Genomic DNA, 16,563 nt, shown 5'->3' with positions numbered 1-16,563 from the left:
AACAACTCACCACAGGGCCTGGCTCTCCACGTTCTCCTCTGGCTCCTCTGATTCCTGGACCTCCCTGTTAGATACACAAACAGCAGGAGGTGCTTAGAAACACACGATTACCAGGTTTGCTGCTGAGGTTTGAAGGTGAGGACAGAAGACTTTATAACCCACAAAGCTGACAGATGAGTCATGGTGCAAGAAAAAAAAGGTTTAATCTGCCAGGAAGTGAAAGTTAAAAAAAAAAAAAGAATTCTACTAAAGAAATGTAAACGGAACATAAAACAGGATGTTGGTGTTTTGTCCTGTTATTGGACTTCTGGGCGCTTGACACCAGAAGCGAGAGCCCGCTCGGGGCTCGCCTCCCCGCCTCACCGGGGAAGTGAAAAAACGATAAGAGTAGTGGTATTTCACCAGACGAGGATCGCTCCAGCGGGTGACTCGGTGGGTTGCCATGGCTCAAGAGGGCTGCCGGCCTCTCCGGAGCTCGCCGCCACTCGCCGCGTCCGGGGAAAAAAAACACCACGGCGCACGTGAGCCTCTCCCGGGAGCCACAAATGCTCTGCCCCACCCTCCACAAGGCGGAGGGGGTGCAAGACCATTTGAATATGACCTCAGATCAGACGAGACTTTTGTGACTCCATGAATGAATGTGCAGCACTGGCTTTTATGGAGGGCCAGGAGTGACAAACTGAATGAATTAAATGTTTCATTAAATAATTAAAATTGGAATTCATTTATTAAATAAATATTTCAATAATTAATTAAATGTCCAGTCATTTAATTTAAAACATGTAATACATTATTTATTTAAATTTTTATTTAATTATTGACTTTTGTATTTCATTGTTTATTGGCATTTTTAATGCATTCATTTTGTCACTCCTGGCCCTCCATATTTTGTGTGTGTTTAGTATATGGATAATGACAGGTCGGCAAAAAAGTCTCACTGTCGCTCTCTGCTGGTGAGAAATGAAATTGCATACTCTTTAAATACCAGGTGGTATATTAGAGTCATGGTGCTTTTGGCAGTGGTACAAAAAGTTACTCGTTTGGTGATTGTTCTTCACCATATCAAAGAAACATGTAATGTGAGTAAAAAGTGATGTGACAAAGTGCAGGAAAAATGATGTTTGTGTCATTGTTGTGATGCTGATGTGCGATCACGTTTGGTCTTTGTCCAAGTTTCATTCAAGTAAGCAAGCAGACGATGAAATGCAATGCAGCAGAGGTGAGACTTGCCCAGTAACCAAAGTGTGTGTGTGTGTGTGTGTGTCTCACTGGTGGTCCAGCAGGGCCTGGGGGGCCTTTGCTGTCCTGGGTGCAGGTGCAGGCTTTAGGCAAGGCCGGGCAGTCTACCTCCTTCCTCTGGATGACCACAGCATGATGAGGATGACACAAAGAAAAAACAAAAGCAAATAAATAAATATAATAACAGAATAGAAAACAAAGAAAATGTAATGGCATGAATTGTGATTAAAAAACAAACCAAACAAGGTGGAAATATGACAAAGCTCTCCGTCTCAGATGTGAATTTCAGATATTTTCAGACTACAGTCACTGTGGCACACAGCAGTCAGTGACTGTCAGGTTCAGTCATGCTGCTACTTCGCTACGTTCTGCTTGGAAACCTTCGGCCCCAGCAGTAAAGACCTCAGCCTGCACGACTGTCCAGAACACGTTAGCCACAGACGCCTGAGAGCAGCTGCTTCCCGACACACTCTGATGTTGGTTTGGTGTCATGAAAAGATCCAAATAAAACCAGGCAGGCAGTTTAAGTCTAAACGGCTGCTTTCAATGGTTTTACAGTGAAAATGGAAGCAAACTTGGCTCATTCTAACCCCGAATGCTATCAAGAAAATTACTGTAATGGAAAAATCTCTCTCTCAGTCTCAAATAGATTGAAACTGTCACCTTGGTGCAGGCAGTGCTAATAAACTGTGTGTAAATGAGCACTTAAGAGCTTCCAGGTCATCTCCTCCTGCTTTACACAAGCAAACATCGAGACTGCTTCAGACTTTGACCTCACCAGACTGGGAAGTTCACAGCACTTGTCTCTGTTGGCCCACGAGGTGCTGCAGACGATGTCAAAGTTCTGGAGCTGAAACTGCAGAGAAGGAGAGAAAGAAATGAAATCCACATCAGGTATGAACAACAGCCAATCAGCTGCCAGGTGTCTATGACAGAGAGAAACAGAGACACACCTACTAATAGGGTGGAAGGACCCTGGCCTGCCACAGAACCCACACAGGTCCACATAAAGCTGATTCCAACCCACAGACTTATCAATGTGAGGCGACAGTGACAGTAACCACTGCACCACAAACAGCTAACACGTGTCTGCAAGCAGCCAAACTCACACAGGGGCATAAATGATAAACACATGACTGAACAGAGACGCACTGAGAACTGCAGGTAGTTCAAAGCACGGCTGGATCAGGACGTCGGTGAGGATCAATAAAAGCTAATTATGATCAGCTGATGGGACTCAGCAGGCAGCGGTATTTTTATTTTACCTGGCACATAAAAAGCTGCTGATGACTCACTGCAACTAATCACTAATAAATCACTGGTGCTGAGCATGTGTGGCTTTTCACCATAATCCTGTATTACACCCATAAAGAAAGGGAAGATCACCCCAGCTTTACACCTTCCTTTGAATCTTTTCAAATGCCTGTTCTCTGCTTGTCTAATTAAGTGTGGAGAATTTGGAGGTGTAAAATGAGAGCATTAGTCAGGGCCACCCTACGATTCACGGGCTTTAAAGCACAGCGGGAGTCTCTGCATCTCGTCTTGGATTGTGGGAAATAGTTAAAAAACCAGAGTCGAACACATTTAAACGCTCGTGGAGGCCAAAATCCATAAAACTGTTTGAACTTTGAGGCCAGAAAGTGTCCTTCTTTCTAATCTTCTAAGAACAGAAGTAATCTTGTGATGGTTGTTTGCTGCTACCTGCAAAAACCTGCCGATGCTTCATTCTGCAAACTTCATTTTCAAAACTGTAAACACGTACAATCCAAAACGGCAGCTGTGCCGATGCCATGAAGCTGAGTGTAAAACTGAACCTGTCAATCAAAGTTGGTGGGCTCCGCCCTCCAAACTGCCAAAAGTCAGAGTGAGGTGAGCGAGCAGAGCTGCCTGCGAGAGCGGGAGTGTGTGGCAGCGCCTGGCGTCGTGTGTGCGAGGGCTTCTTTGTGCGTTTGGCTGCTGAATCATAGCGGGTCTGAATGCACGCACAAGGAATTTTGCATGAGTGAAAATGAAAAGCTGCGCCTTATCTCGCTGCCATTTTGACACCAGCATAAATCCGTACTCGATTGCTTCGTTTTGGGCGCTGACACGGCCGTGCCTGGCAGGGAAATAAAATAAATAAGTAAATAATTACGCTGCTTATTTGACACAAACGGTTGAGTTTTGCAGCTTCGGAGCAAAGTCGGCGTTGCACGTTTTCTCTTCAAAGGGAGATCAAACAATCAGACACGGCCTCTGTGCCGCCGCTATTTCTGAAGGAGAGGCCAGAAATTGATTTGTTTGCATTCATACAACTGCTCGAGGAAAGATGGAGAAAAAGAACAAAGTGCAGCATGCATGTGATGAAACCCTCAGTGTTAGAATTCATGTATCACATGTGCAGTAAACCACAGGAAGGCTGACAGTGGCGGATTTGGGTCTGAGGAGAGCATGACGTGCACCCATACTCTGTCCCTGGGTGTAGGCCTGTTCCAGGGGGCGGCAGCCTGCGGCTCCGCGTGGTTTGGGAGAATAAATGAGATGTATTGAGCTGAAGTGTATTTTATTTATGTTCGTTCTTGTTAACTTGTAGTTCTAAATTGGAAGATTATTGTGATACTGAAATAAAAATAAAACTATATTTTTTAAGCGTCACACTCGCAGAAGCCGGTGTACCCGCCTAAACGCCTGCATTTATGGAGACTTTCAACCCCAGGTAGGTCAATTATGGATCTTCGGATCCACATTACGTCAGCAGCTGTTCTCCTCCATGAACTATGTTAAAAACAAACGCCGCTCACGCCTCACAGACGACAGCTTACAGTCCTGTAAAGATGAAAGTGACTTCGTACAGCCCCGACCTGCAGACGCTGTGCGCAGAGGTTCAGGAGCAGAAGTCCCGTTGTAAACATATCACTGCAGACCCGACGATGTTTGCATGAACACGCTTTTCAGCATCTCTTTATTGACCACTTTACACACACGGTTGCTGTACGCATACAGCCGGCTGTAGCGTTGCAGCTCACAGCCCGACACACACCAACACAACAACAGCATAGAGAGCACAGACGTTAAAGCGGCGAGGCGTGATCGCAGGTGCCGCTCAGGTGAGTCCTCCACCCCTGCAGCGGCGCTGCAGACCACGCCCCGCCCACACACATTAACCAGGTAAAATACATATTTAGGCAGAATTTTGCAAGTATTTTTTATCAGCATAGAGCTTTTTTTCCAATAACTTTTTAAAAGTCACGTCAAGGCTCCAAAAGCCCAAAGGCGATATGAGGCTGGCGGCTCACAACAGTTTTCGTTTGCTACTTTTTCAGCAGCTAAATGGTTGTTTTGTCACAACAGTTCAGATGCATTTAACCATTAGTAATGAATTTTATTCTCTGGTTTGCTCCCACAGTGCATCTTTGTCTGCCCCATTGTGAGCTGGGCTCAGCTGGAGGTTTCTTCCTGTTTAAAGGGAGTTCGTCCTTCCAGCTGTCACCAAGTGCTGCTCACAGGGAGTCATCTGATTGTTTGGGGTTTTCTCTGACTTACTGCAGGGTCCTTAAATGTAACTGAATGAGATTTACTCTGACATTTATTCTGGGCTCACGTAAAAGGCCGAAACACACAGAAACATTTTGATATTTCGTTTTCATAGCAGACTAACGTCCACGATGTGTGAACTGGTTCTTATATTTGAGCACTCAAAGTGTTTCTTCCAACACTCACTATTTCATGGACTCATCAGGGGTTCGGTATTTTGCTCAAGGACACTTCAACATGCAGACTAGAGGTAGCAGGGGCTCAAACCAGCAGCTTCCTTTGCAGTTTGCTGCTCTCACCGGTGCAGAGTTGTCCTTGTTCCCTCGGGAGCGGACCATCCTACCGAGAACCTCCAGCCCATCAGTGCTGATGTTTCCTGCTGCGTTGACGGTCTTCTCAGACACCATCTTGCAGTCAACGAACACTTTGGCGCTCGTCTTACTGATGGCGAGGTGAAGCTACAGAGAAGGAAGAGATACAGTCACTCGTTTAAAGTTTTAGAGGTCCAAACATGAATGCAAAACAAGTGATAAATGCTGTGAATAAAGAAGCAATTATTATTAATATCTGTGATGATTATGACTCCTCACAAACAGCAGCAGCATTTAGAAGCCCTGCAGACGTCTCGGCCTGCAGAAAGTAGGAGAACAGCGCCCTCTTCCTGTGAAGCCGTAACATGACCGAGCTGTTCTTCATGTTTGTCAGTACGGTGCTCACACACTGACACAGTAACAGTTGAATAACACCGAGCACCAACAGTGCACAAACATTAAACACACAAGAACAGCTCAAAGGATTTAACATTACAGCTCAGACTGCTGGGAGACCTCGCACGACTTCTCTCTTACTTCACATGTGAATTTATTTATGGTCTTTTCTTTTCTCCTTGCTCTCAGTCACCAGTCCAGGCACAGGTCTGTCCTCTTTCAGCCGTTTTCTTTCTGTCAAAGAGGATTTTTGACCTTTGTATCTTCACCCAGTGAGGCTAAAAAGCCCCACAGAACAGGAACAGAATATCACAGAGTGCAACTATATTTGAACTGTTTCCAGCACTTATATAATTAAATTATTATTATTATTAAATTGCATTTAAATGTGCATTAAAACACACAGCAGCTAATAAACTGTTTTAATAAGGTTAAAAAAAGAAGTGAAGGATATTTGGCTGGAATAAAATAATACAATGAGCCACATCCAATTAATTTAATGTTAAAGGAAAAACACCCCACAGGGAGCACGTTGCACTGTTCCCACAGGACAGTGTTACAGCAGCTGCACAGCCTGAGCTGGAACTGGGACACAAACCAGCAGAGTAGACTGAGACTAAGATTATCTCACTGAGTGACATCACTATTTATAATCACACACACACAGACACACACAGGTATTACTGTCACCATCACGGACAGTCGAGAGCTGAACTGCGAGGCGGATAAAACGCCGCCCGTCTCCTCTGAGTGGCTCCTCGACACCATTACCCCTCCTCTCCCAATATCGCAGCAGACCACCAGGCTGCCGTCAGCGACTCTGCTGGTTTCACAGCAGCAGTACACACAAATGCACACACACTAACACACCTTGAAACCCCACTGACCTCCGTCTGTAAGTGCACTGTTGTGCGTTGGTGAAAGTGATGCGGTTTACAGAGAAGCTGTTTTTGGACCATCCGAGTTGTTTGTTCGTGTTTCGCTACTTTTGAAAAGTGCAAATTAAACTGTTAAAAGGGTCTATGTTTATCCTGGCAGAGCGAACACTCAAAATGCAAAACATACGCATGCTGCTATAAAGACAACAGGCTGTAAACCCAAAAAGGCTGCTCTGTAATTTGAGTTCCTATATGCCTGCATCAAACTGTGACACGTACGCACGGATGAAGAAATGTTTCTATTTTCTCCGACAGCTGGAGACGAACGTTTGTGAAGCCTTCAAAGCTCCTGTAATAACCTGGATCACAGGAGATAAACACACTTTTTTACTTTTAGGTGGGATTTTAATGTTGGATGAAATACTTTTCTGGCTGCTTCGCATCCTCAGATAATTATAGTCTGCAAAATTATGGGTTGAAAAAAATGATTATAATAATTCAGATTACTAATGCCTGCAAAAGTCAGATTCATTTCCACTGCAGAAATCAATCTGCGGTTCTTTGACAGTTTGATGTCTACTTTGGTTAATGTTGTGTTGCATTTGGAATTAAACATTAAATTTAATGTTAATACAGCGAGAAAGTGAGAAGGAAGTCACCGCAGCTGAAGAGCTGAAAGTGTTGCACTGAAGCTAACATGCGTTTTATATTTGGAAGGACGGGACTAGAATTTCTACACATCCCAAACTTCCTAATAATAATAATAATAATGAAACAAGAGCAACTGCAGTAAAGGAACAATACATTTATTCTCTCATATCCTGCTTTACATTACAACCAGCCGTGTTTGTATTTGGTCTGGATGCTGAGAGGCTACATGACGTGAGGTGTCTGTCGCGGGACGCTGTGTGGCAGGCAGGACTGAAGCACCCAAACACAGGACTTGTACATGCAGCTGGGAAATCCTCCATAAAACAAACGCACAAAAAAACAAACCAACGCCCTGGACATGGAAACTAGAAACGCAAACTAGACAACAAGAAAACAAACCTGGAACTGAGAATTAGGAATTAGACAGGCGCACAAGGGAAACACGCGGCAGGGAGGGTGTATGACAGGACGGCGGACAGAGGAAACACGGGGCTTAAATACATGTGGGGGTAACGAGGGGATGGAAACAGGAGGGAAACACAGCTGCGAGTAATCAGACATAACAAGACGGGGAGGAAGCAAAACTGAATACACTGAACACAGGACAAGAGACCGTGAGACCGTCACAAAGATGCAGACTTGACCCTGAGACATGACGAAGAAGGGGAACAGAGGGAATATAATACATGGAGACAAGAGTAGCTAAACGTGGGACACAGGAAAGGCACAGAGACAGAAAACTAGAGCATGTGACTCAGAGAGACACAGACATAAGGAGACACGGCTGACAGCAAAGACAGATGATGAAACATGGAGACAGAAGAAAATCTACAGTAGAGACGTGACACACAAAACACGGCAGGCAGAGGAACGACACCTACGAACTAAACGACTAAAACCAGCGACTAAACCCTGGAAACACTCACAGCATGCTAAACGATCAAAACCATCACCAGGACCATCACACGTGTTCAAACAATGAGCACAGCGCTCAGTGTAAACCTGGAGGAGCGCTGCTGTTACTGTCATGCGTCACATTCCTCTCATGTTGTTATCTTTGTTCTGGCTCAGCTCACAGCAGCAGGTTTACGAGCAGCTGCTAAAAGAAGCTGTTAGGCACCTGACAGGTCACTGAAAATGTGCAAAAGTCTCAAAAGTATTCTGACAAAATATAATCATCATCACTGAATAAGAGACGTGCTGGCAGTGATGTGCACGCATGAGCAGAGCTGGGTTCAGTTTGGCTGCAGGAGAGGATTTTAAGGTTGGTCGTGTCAGGTCATTGTTGTTGCTGATGTCAGGGGTGGTTTCACCCAACGTGAGACGATTATTCAGCTGTGGTGCAAACTCCACGTTGGTGCGCTGCACATTTCAGAGTCACTAGTTTTTAAAAGTGAGAACAGCCAAAAGCACTACAGTGTCCCTCACTGTAGATAGAGACTGACAATCTGCAATAGAGCGACTGTGATTTACAGAAATCTCTCTGCAGTCAGGTCAAAGTTCACGTTTAAAGGGGACCAACTTCTCCAGAGAATCAGAGTAAGTGGTGCTCAAGTGAAATGAGCTTTCAATAATCAGCAACACTGTTCTAACTTTACTGCCGGGCTGATTTCTTCATACTGCATGATGATGTCACTGACATCCAGATGTTCAAGAACAGGAAACCAGTGAGGGCAGCCAATCAGAAGAAAGGGATCTTTAAGTGGGCGGTCTTAAAGAGATAGAACCTAAAACCTTTTTTTTGGAACATGTAAACCAGGTTTAAAGCTGTGGATGCCCACATGTGTGTGCTGTCAGTAAGTGTGTGCAGTGTAGATGTTCAGTCATGTTTCCTAATGTCGGTTTTTTAGCCACTACAACACATCACATCCTGCGTTTGTCAAAGAACTGAGAAAAAGTTTAAGAAAAACTGAACTTGAGAACTTACAGGAGACTTTTTTAATCTTCAAAGTACTTAAAAGCAGGATAATTGCCAAACTGAGCTGACTATCAAATCATTTGAGTCGTCTGATCCATAATCACAGAGTCCTATACAAATGTCACACAGACTTGTCAGGTAGGCGCTGCAGATGCTGGTCTAGGATTTAAAAATGTATGCAGAGGCAGACGCGCACACACATGCAGAGCAAGCAGAACAAAGGGTGAAAAGGTGAGGAGGATAAGCTCTGCTGACGGCGCGCAGACAGCAGATCAGTCAGCGTCCCTCGGCTCTGACACGCCGACAAAAACACAACACGACTGCAAGCAGGTTCAGGCTCGGGGCATGACTCAACTACAGTACGCCTGTCAGGACTTCCACTACTGTCACACTGCTCGACAGGGCCTCGCGTGGCAGAGGAACGAGCGCAGGGAGGGAAGGAGGGAAAGGACCGGAGCTTGTCAATAGAAACCTGTGAAACTGTCAGTCAACAAACCAGAGGAAAAACATCTATATCATTTTAATCGATCCACTGCATAAGAACACCAATAAGACTTAAAGAAGGGAAAGTTTCTCAGCATGTTTGACCACCTACAATCATCACCTCCAAACTACACAACGCAGCAGCCAGGCTACTAACATCTTCTAGCAAGTACACTGGCTCCCAGTAGATTAACATACAGAGCAGTAGATGACCAGGCCCCCAGATTATTAATCCAAGCTTCTCATAAAATACACAGCAGCTCGTTGCCTCTGCTCACAGGCTCAGAGTTTGTTGGAGCAAAGGGGGCGGAGCCTTTCAGTCTGTGGAGCAGTTTACCACCACAGCTGCGATTGGTTGACTCTGTGGAATCCTTTAGAAAGCAGATAAAACCTTTTCTGTTCAAACAAGCCTTCTGTTGATCAACGCTTTTAAACATTTAACCCTTTCTATTGCTTATATTTTCCATTTTATCACTTAACCTGTTTATTTCACCCTTCATGCTCAGCGCTCTGTGACTGCCTGTCTATGAAAAGCGCTTAATAAATAAACTTTACTTACTTAAAATCTCAGTAAAATATTACCAGACCTGTATTACTTCAAACACTTCCACCAACACGTTTTCCCTCTTGGACGCATCACAAACTATTTCTTGCATCTGCTCTCGGTTTGTTTTTACATGTTCGTTTGTCAGCGGGTTCGGTTTACCCCACCCTAAAAACTAAAAGCACCTTCAACGTGTGATTGCAGCCTGCAGGACCTCCCACACCTGCACGCAGCTGTATTTAGCTATCAAAGGAGCTTCCATCAGGCCACAGACTCTGTATGTTAATGTGCAGGACAGACAGACATTGTCCCAGCTTCCACTGGTCTTCACTGTGTTTTTCATATTGCTTATAAAATATTTTGCTAGTGTGATTTCTGCTGACTGTACAACAACTATGTCACACATCATCTTGGTAAATATTTAAGGGTTAAAGTTCAAATTATTCTCTAGCCTGTCAGCCAATCAGACGATCAATCATCCATGTGTCAGGCAAACAGACAGCGGAGGTCGGGTGTGATTCTGACCTTGTGGAAGTTTCCAAAGAAGAGCTTCTTTATTTCCGGCCCTTCGAAGGTGACTGTCTGAAACTCTCCTTTAAAGTCATTGTTAAAAAACGTCAGAGTTTTTCCTCCATCTGCAGGAAGAAACATGAGAATTAAAAAAACATAAATCAACAAATAAAACACAACATTTATAAGAAGCAACAATCTTGTTCAGAATTTTAACTCGAGTTTAACAGAAGTAGAACAGCAGCTTGCACTGTACCCGACTCTCCTTTTCATTAACATCAGGCAAATATGTTGTGTTCACTGATTTATTTTGATAGGTTTGAGTCTAGAAATAAAATGGAAACAAATAAACACGTCTCAGCTCACTGTCCAGGATGACGCCCACTAGAGGTTCGTTGTTCTTGTTGAGGATCTCCCAGAGCGCAAAAGGCTCCTCGGGAGTGTCGGCCAGCAGCCTGAACAGCAGGGTGATGGTGTAGTCAGAAGGCAGCCCCTCAGGATGGATGTACCTGTGAGCCAGGGTGAAAACATCAGAGCCGGGTAAACGTCCTCATTGGTGATGTCTCTTTTAGGTCAAACAGTGAGGGTTATGGGCTCTGGATGCAGTCAATACTCAGCTGGTGAAATCAAAGCTTGCTTCTCCTTCCAGAAGCTATTTGCTGCACTTTCATCTGTCTTTGAAAAACATGCTATGATGTCTCTTCCATCAAGGTGCAGCAGTGAAGCTTCCAATAAATAAGGTGCTATTTTTATGAGCGTGGAGACTGTGTCCTGTGTACCTGGTTGGCTGTGCCAGCAGCGCGTCGCTGTGCAGGTGGAAACAGGGGAACGTGTTAAAGGTGCCGGGTACCATGGAAACGCCAGACATGCTGCTGTACCGATTCTCCACGAGCCCGAACAGCTCCATCATGCGAAAGCCTGATGACACAAGGAGCAATTATCACCTGTTGTAACCATTTCAATGAGTTCTCAACAAGTTACAACAAGCAGAAAAACAGCAAAAAAGCTCAGAGGAAGTATTTGAACATTTGTAAGTAAAGAAATATAGAGCTGCAGAAAAAGCAGTCCAGACATACAAGACATGACAGCAGGATACAAGATATTTAATTCAGCCAATCATTTTAAACATACCAGTTTTCACCAGTATAGAGGGCCAAAACTGCCAAAAATAAAAATAATTAAAAAGAAATAACAAAGTGACTCAATAATATAATATAATATAATACAAACATGTGCCAACTGTGAAATCTGGGGCTGATGATGATGTTTGAATAACAAATAGTCTAATATCTTTTATTCAGCTGTTGTTGCTGTTTGTCAGAGCTCTTCATTATAAAACATATCTGCCCTGTTCTGTCTTTCAGAGCTTCAATTCGCCCAGCAAGATATTGATGTGATACCACAGATGTCTCTGTCAACAGTAAACACCATCTGTTAAATACTGGCCCTTACTCATATTCAGCAAATGTATTGGTGCATTTTTAATGAACATAAATGCAGCAAAAACCAATAGAAATCTATTTATTCATGAAATGTCAGATAAACAGATACCATTTAATTTGATTTTGTATTTATTCATAACACACAAAAAGAGGATATGTAAATTATGCTATTAAAATAAAACAAATAACTAAAAAACTTTTCAAAATGTATTAAAATGAAAAGAAAAAATACAGAAGAAATAAAACAGAGCAACAGCTTATTCTGAAAAGTTAAATATAATAATAAAAAAGAATGATATGTTGATGATTAATGACATTTTGATGAACAACATTCTCAGTTGTTTAAGTTATTTGTTTGTACATGTGTTGGCAGTGTTGGCTCTCCATACTGTTTGAAATGAAGGGTTAGAGCTTTTACATTATTGTGTTCATCCAAACACATTAAAGCCACAGCTCACACTTGATTTATATTCTGTTTCCTATTTGAAGTTATTCTGTAAGCACTCATAACTGAGACACGTGGACACGTGGACACAGCAGGCTGGCTGCAGTAGCGCTCCAGCTCTTACCTGGCATCGTGCTGCCACTCATCGGTACAGCCGGACACGCTGGGAAAGGCAAAAAGTGAGTTTGATGACAAATATTTAGAAACCACCACATTCAACCATTTCTATTAATGTACGGAAAAAGCACCACATGTTGTATAATTTACTCTATAATGCCCAGTGCAGGGATCTCTTCAGGATTACATTTAGCTCTAACGTCAGGTCAGGGACTCACTGGCAGTTGCAGCTTCACACACAAAGGTCACCAGCTTCTCTTCAATCTTCTTGAAGGCGTCCAGGTCATCCACAAAGAAGACGTGCCTGTCACTGGGTTTACTGGCGATGCTCACCAGCTCCCCGTAGTCAGCATCAGCGAAGCCAATGGCAAACACGATGTAACCTTTGATGGGAATTCAGAGAGAGAAAGATCCATGTCTCCAACTGCAGGAAAACTGGAGGAGCAATATGAACGCAGACTCTTGCACATTTTAAAGGCAGATGAAGTTTGGCCTTCCAGTAACACAGACCGCAGCTCTAGGCCGTCTTCAGAGCTTCACACAGAAACAACTGACCTTCCATCTGCATCTCTTTGGAGACTTTGTTGACGTCATCCTGAGATCGACCGTCAGTGAGCACCACGAGGACTTTGGGGATTCCTCTCCTTGCTCCCGCCTCTTCTGTGAAGATGTTTTTCTTCACGTGCTGGATGGCTCGACCTGAGTGAGCAGACAGAACAACCATCTCCAATAACTCCAAATATTCTACTTTTACAGCAATTTTTTAGCTTCGTATTCTCAGTAGTTGAGAAACAGCAGCAGACGAGTTATTTGAAACAACATGTCTATTACCAGAGGATTTTTTTATTATGCTGATTTGACTTCACACCATCTGTTCTGGTTAAAAAAGTCATTAGCGGAGCTGCAGGTCTGTCACAGCGGACTTGGCAGTGATGGGAAATCAAAATTAATCAATTTTCAGCTGCAGTCTCCGGTGTGGCAGACATTATTCTGAGAGGAAGTCAGAAAATCCTGCAACACCATCAGCTTCAGAGGATCCTTGTTTACAGTGTTAACTATTAAAAACATGAAAGAAAGGAAGCTTAAGGGTTTGTACGACATAAACTTGACACGATCAGTTAATTTCAAATTTCATGCTAATTATTCATCAGTGCAGGATGAAGATCTGACTCCAAACTGTAGCATTAATCGTGATGAAAGGACACGATTATTGATGCATGCCCTGCTGATGTACAGGAACATCAGAGAGTGTTGCATCAGAGCGTCCCACCAGGGAAATCACATCACAAGTTTCACTGAATGTGTGAAGAGAATTCATGTTTCTGCAGCAGCTGGAGGACCAGCTCAACATCTAAGGCTGGGCCCCCCCCCACTCTGCAGAGCCACTGCGCTGCAGGCTCAGACACCCACCAGACACCCGGGACCCCCGACTTACTCACACTCTTCAACTATGATCAAATTTTACACATTACTACCAACAGTTACCATCACATATTAATATTTAGATGTTTATTTGAATGTTTCTGTTCTTTTCATGCCTTATAAATGTGCTCATACAGGCTCATGTGGTTTTTCCACTGCTTAATATTTGTTTCATAGGCTTTAATATTCATTTCATTTTGCAGAATTAACAAAGCAACGACCAACATAATGAGCAATGATGAAGACGACTATATTTTTAGTAGTATTATTATTGCTATTTATGTTATATATTGTGATTATAAGCCGTTTCTTGATTTGTGTCTTCTTCTTTGGTGTTTGGTCATGACGTTTCTCGGCGCCGCGTCTTCATGTTGCTTAAGAATCAGGATAAAGGTTTTGGGACTGGAACTAGTGCACTTTATGTCTTTAGTGCATAAATGGAAAAAAAACCCATAAAGTCAAATAATGATCATCTACTGAGCCTCTTTTGTCTCTTTTCTGTATATTTACTCAGACCCACACCTTAAACCACAGCTTGACTGAGTCATTAACAAATCCATGAGCACCTGCCTGGATGTGAGGCTGCTGCACGGCCGTTAGTACATCCAGAGATCAGACGTTTTCTAGGCCTCTGGAAACAACAGAAAGCACATTGCTAATTGCAACGCGGCGATCCCAGAAACTGTTGCTTCCTGTGAGAAACGGAGGATTAGTGTTTTACAGCAACGCATCAGCAGTGGGAGAATTCCTCCCCACCGGTGACGCTGTTACAAATCTATTCTCCTCAGTCTCATCCCTGTAGGAGAAACCGCCCGCGCTGCTTTGTAAACAGCGATTAATGACTCTCACTGCTTCCCTGCAGACTTCCTCTCATCACACACACACACACACACACATCCATGAATAAGACTATGCATGAACACGCTCGACTTGCACACACGCATGTTGACACAGAGCCGAGAGGACAACACTTTTCCACAGTGATTTAATTTTCTGTTTGCGGTCGCCTCCTGCTCAGTAGCATTGATAACGTCACGAGGGAGTTAGGTTGAGCGTGTGCACGTTACACTGTGGATTTGTCTCGACCAGACGTCTTTCTCAGATTTAGAGATTATTTCTGCCGCGGTAAAGACGGATTTGATCCGTCACAGTCGCACAGCTTGTATACATTCGTACACTGTATCGCACCGGCTTCAAGCGCGCACGCCAACATCTGTCATCCTGAAACTCTAGCAGACTCCAGCAGCACGCTCGTCCAGCGTCAGTGACTCATACGCAGTGCTTTCACAGAAAAGCAGCAGCCTGCATGCTGTGCGCGTCCTCACCTGTCTTAGTGTTTCCTCCTTTGTAGGAGATCTTGTTGATGGCGTCCAGCAGACCCTCCTTGTCACTGTAGGAGTTCAGCTTAAACTCTGTCCGGGCATCGTCGCTGAACTGGGCAATAGCCACCTGTCACAAAACACATGAACGTAGCTAATAAACCAAAAGAGGAAGTAGGCCACTGTTAGGTGAAGGAGACGAGGGTTAGGAGGAGACTACGAGAAGAAGCACCGTCACCGAATACAGAAAAGCTGATCTCCATGAATCCTCCTTTTAGACTCGAATGGGGTCATCATTTAGAAAGTGAGCATCATGTTTGTATTACTTTTATACAACCGTGATTCTATTTGAAACCACACGTGATCAGCATCACAGCCCGGGCTGGTACAGAGCGACTGTAACGACCACAAAGAGCAGAGAAGGATAATGATGCCCAGGATGGAGACGGAGGAGGGTTACACCGCTGCAACGAGAGCCTCGATTCTCCCGTCAAAATCATTCCTAACGAATCAGGTTATTACTGGACAGGTCTTTAAGAATTATTACATTTAAAAACTATGAAAAATGGAGGATAGAGTTTTGTTTTCAATAATAAAGTATGAGATAATACGGGTGGATGATACGCCTGCAGCGGGCAAAGAGTCAGGCTGTGTTAGATGGGATGATTTAAAACAGTGAGGTACATTAACCCCACGCTATATATTTTTAAGCAATTATTTTTTGTTTGTTTGGACTGCAGATCAAAACGTTTGTGTTCCTTCTCCATCTGTTCCTGGCTTGAACCTGCTGTGGGTGGCTGTGTGCTGCTGCTCGCTGCCTCAGGTACTTCTTGCTGTGGAATCAGTGAGTTGGGTGGAGCACTCAGCGAGCTCTTGGCCAGCACCAGTGGATCAGTCTGGCAGTGTGTTTGAGCTGCTAGTGAGAGCCTGTTTAACCCTCTTTAGGGCAGATTTGATTTTTTCAGTTACTTTGATCGACATCCAGGTTGTTGTTCAGAAAGAGCCACAGCTCTTAGTTTCGACTGCTTCATAAAATCATGCTGACGTTCATATTTACCTTCTGTTTTGTTGTTTTCTTCCACCTGGAACGCTTTGTTTACTTTGTCACATACACGCTTGTTCTACAGTATATCACAGCATTTAAAGACAGCATGTACAATGTTCTCTAAAGCTCAGACAAACTGAGCCGATACTTGATGCCACTGTGACTGAACGGAGCTGAACGGGGAGGAAAGAGGAGCACTGACAGACACGTGAGCAGCTGTAACACAGAGCGTGCAAATGAGCTGTTTCATGAGTGAAGTGGGCTGTGGCCACCTGGGAGACCACTCAGGAACATTCTTTATTTGTAAATAACAAAAAATCAAAATGAGAG

General features: G+C 43.9%; 1 protein-coding gene across 2 annotated transcripts in view; it reads right to left on the bottom strand.

Moving 5' to 3' along the window:
- Nucleotides 1-16,563, bottom strand: part of LOC120746560 (collagen alpha-1(XIV) chain-like) — a 160,301-nt gene that overhangs the window by 24,003 nt on the left and 119,735 nt on the right. For both annotated transcript variants that reach the window (XM_040051980.1, XM_040051981.1), the window contains 11 exons: nucleotides 15,195-15,318; nucleotides 13,003-13,146; nucleotides 12,666-12,830; nucleotides 12,455-12,493; nucleotides 11,223-11,361; nucleotides 10,810-10,952; nucleotides 10,459-10,568; nucleotides 5,052-5,210; nucleotides 2,018-2,095; nucleotides 1,270-1,356; nucleotides 11-64 (listed from right to left, as the gene is read on the bottom strand). In XM_040051980.1, the coding sequence (XP_039907914.1) occupies nucleotides 11-64; nucleotides 1,270-1,356; nucleotides 2,018-2,095; nucleotides 5,052-5,210; nucleotides 10,459-10,568; nucleotides 10,810-10,952; nucleotides 11,223-11,361; nucleotides 12,455-12,493; nucleotides 12,666-12,830; nucleotides 13,003-13,146; nucleotides 15,195-15,318 (1,242 nt within the window). The remainder of the gene's footprint in view (nucleotides 1-10; nucleotides 65-1,269; nucleotides 1,357-2,017; nucleotides 2,096-5,051; nucleotides 5,211-10,458; nucleotides 10,569-10,809; nucleotides 10,953-11,222; nucleotides 11,362-12,454; nucleotides 12,494-12,665; nucleotides 12,831-13,002; nucleotides 13,147-15,194; nucleotides 15,319-16,563) is intronic.

The sequence above is a fragment of the Simochromis diagramma genome, unplaced genomic scaffold (genome assembly GCF_900408965.1).
Source record: "Simochromis diagramma unplaced genomic scaffold, fSimDia1.1 OVJJ01000171.1, whole genome shotgun sequence".
Taxonomy (NCBI): domain Eukaryota; kingdom Metazoa; phylum Chordata; class Actinopteri; order Cichliformes; family Cichlidae; genus Simochromis; species Simochromis diagramma.
Note: the sequence above shows the minus strand (reverse complement) of the source record. Positions and strands in the feature narration are given on the sequence as shown.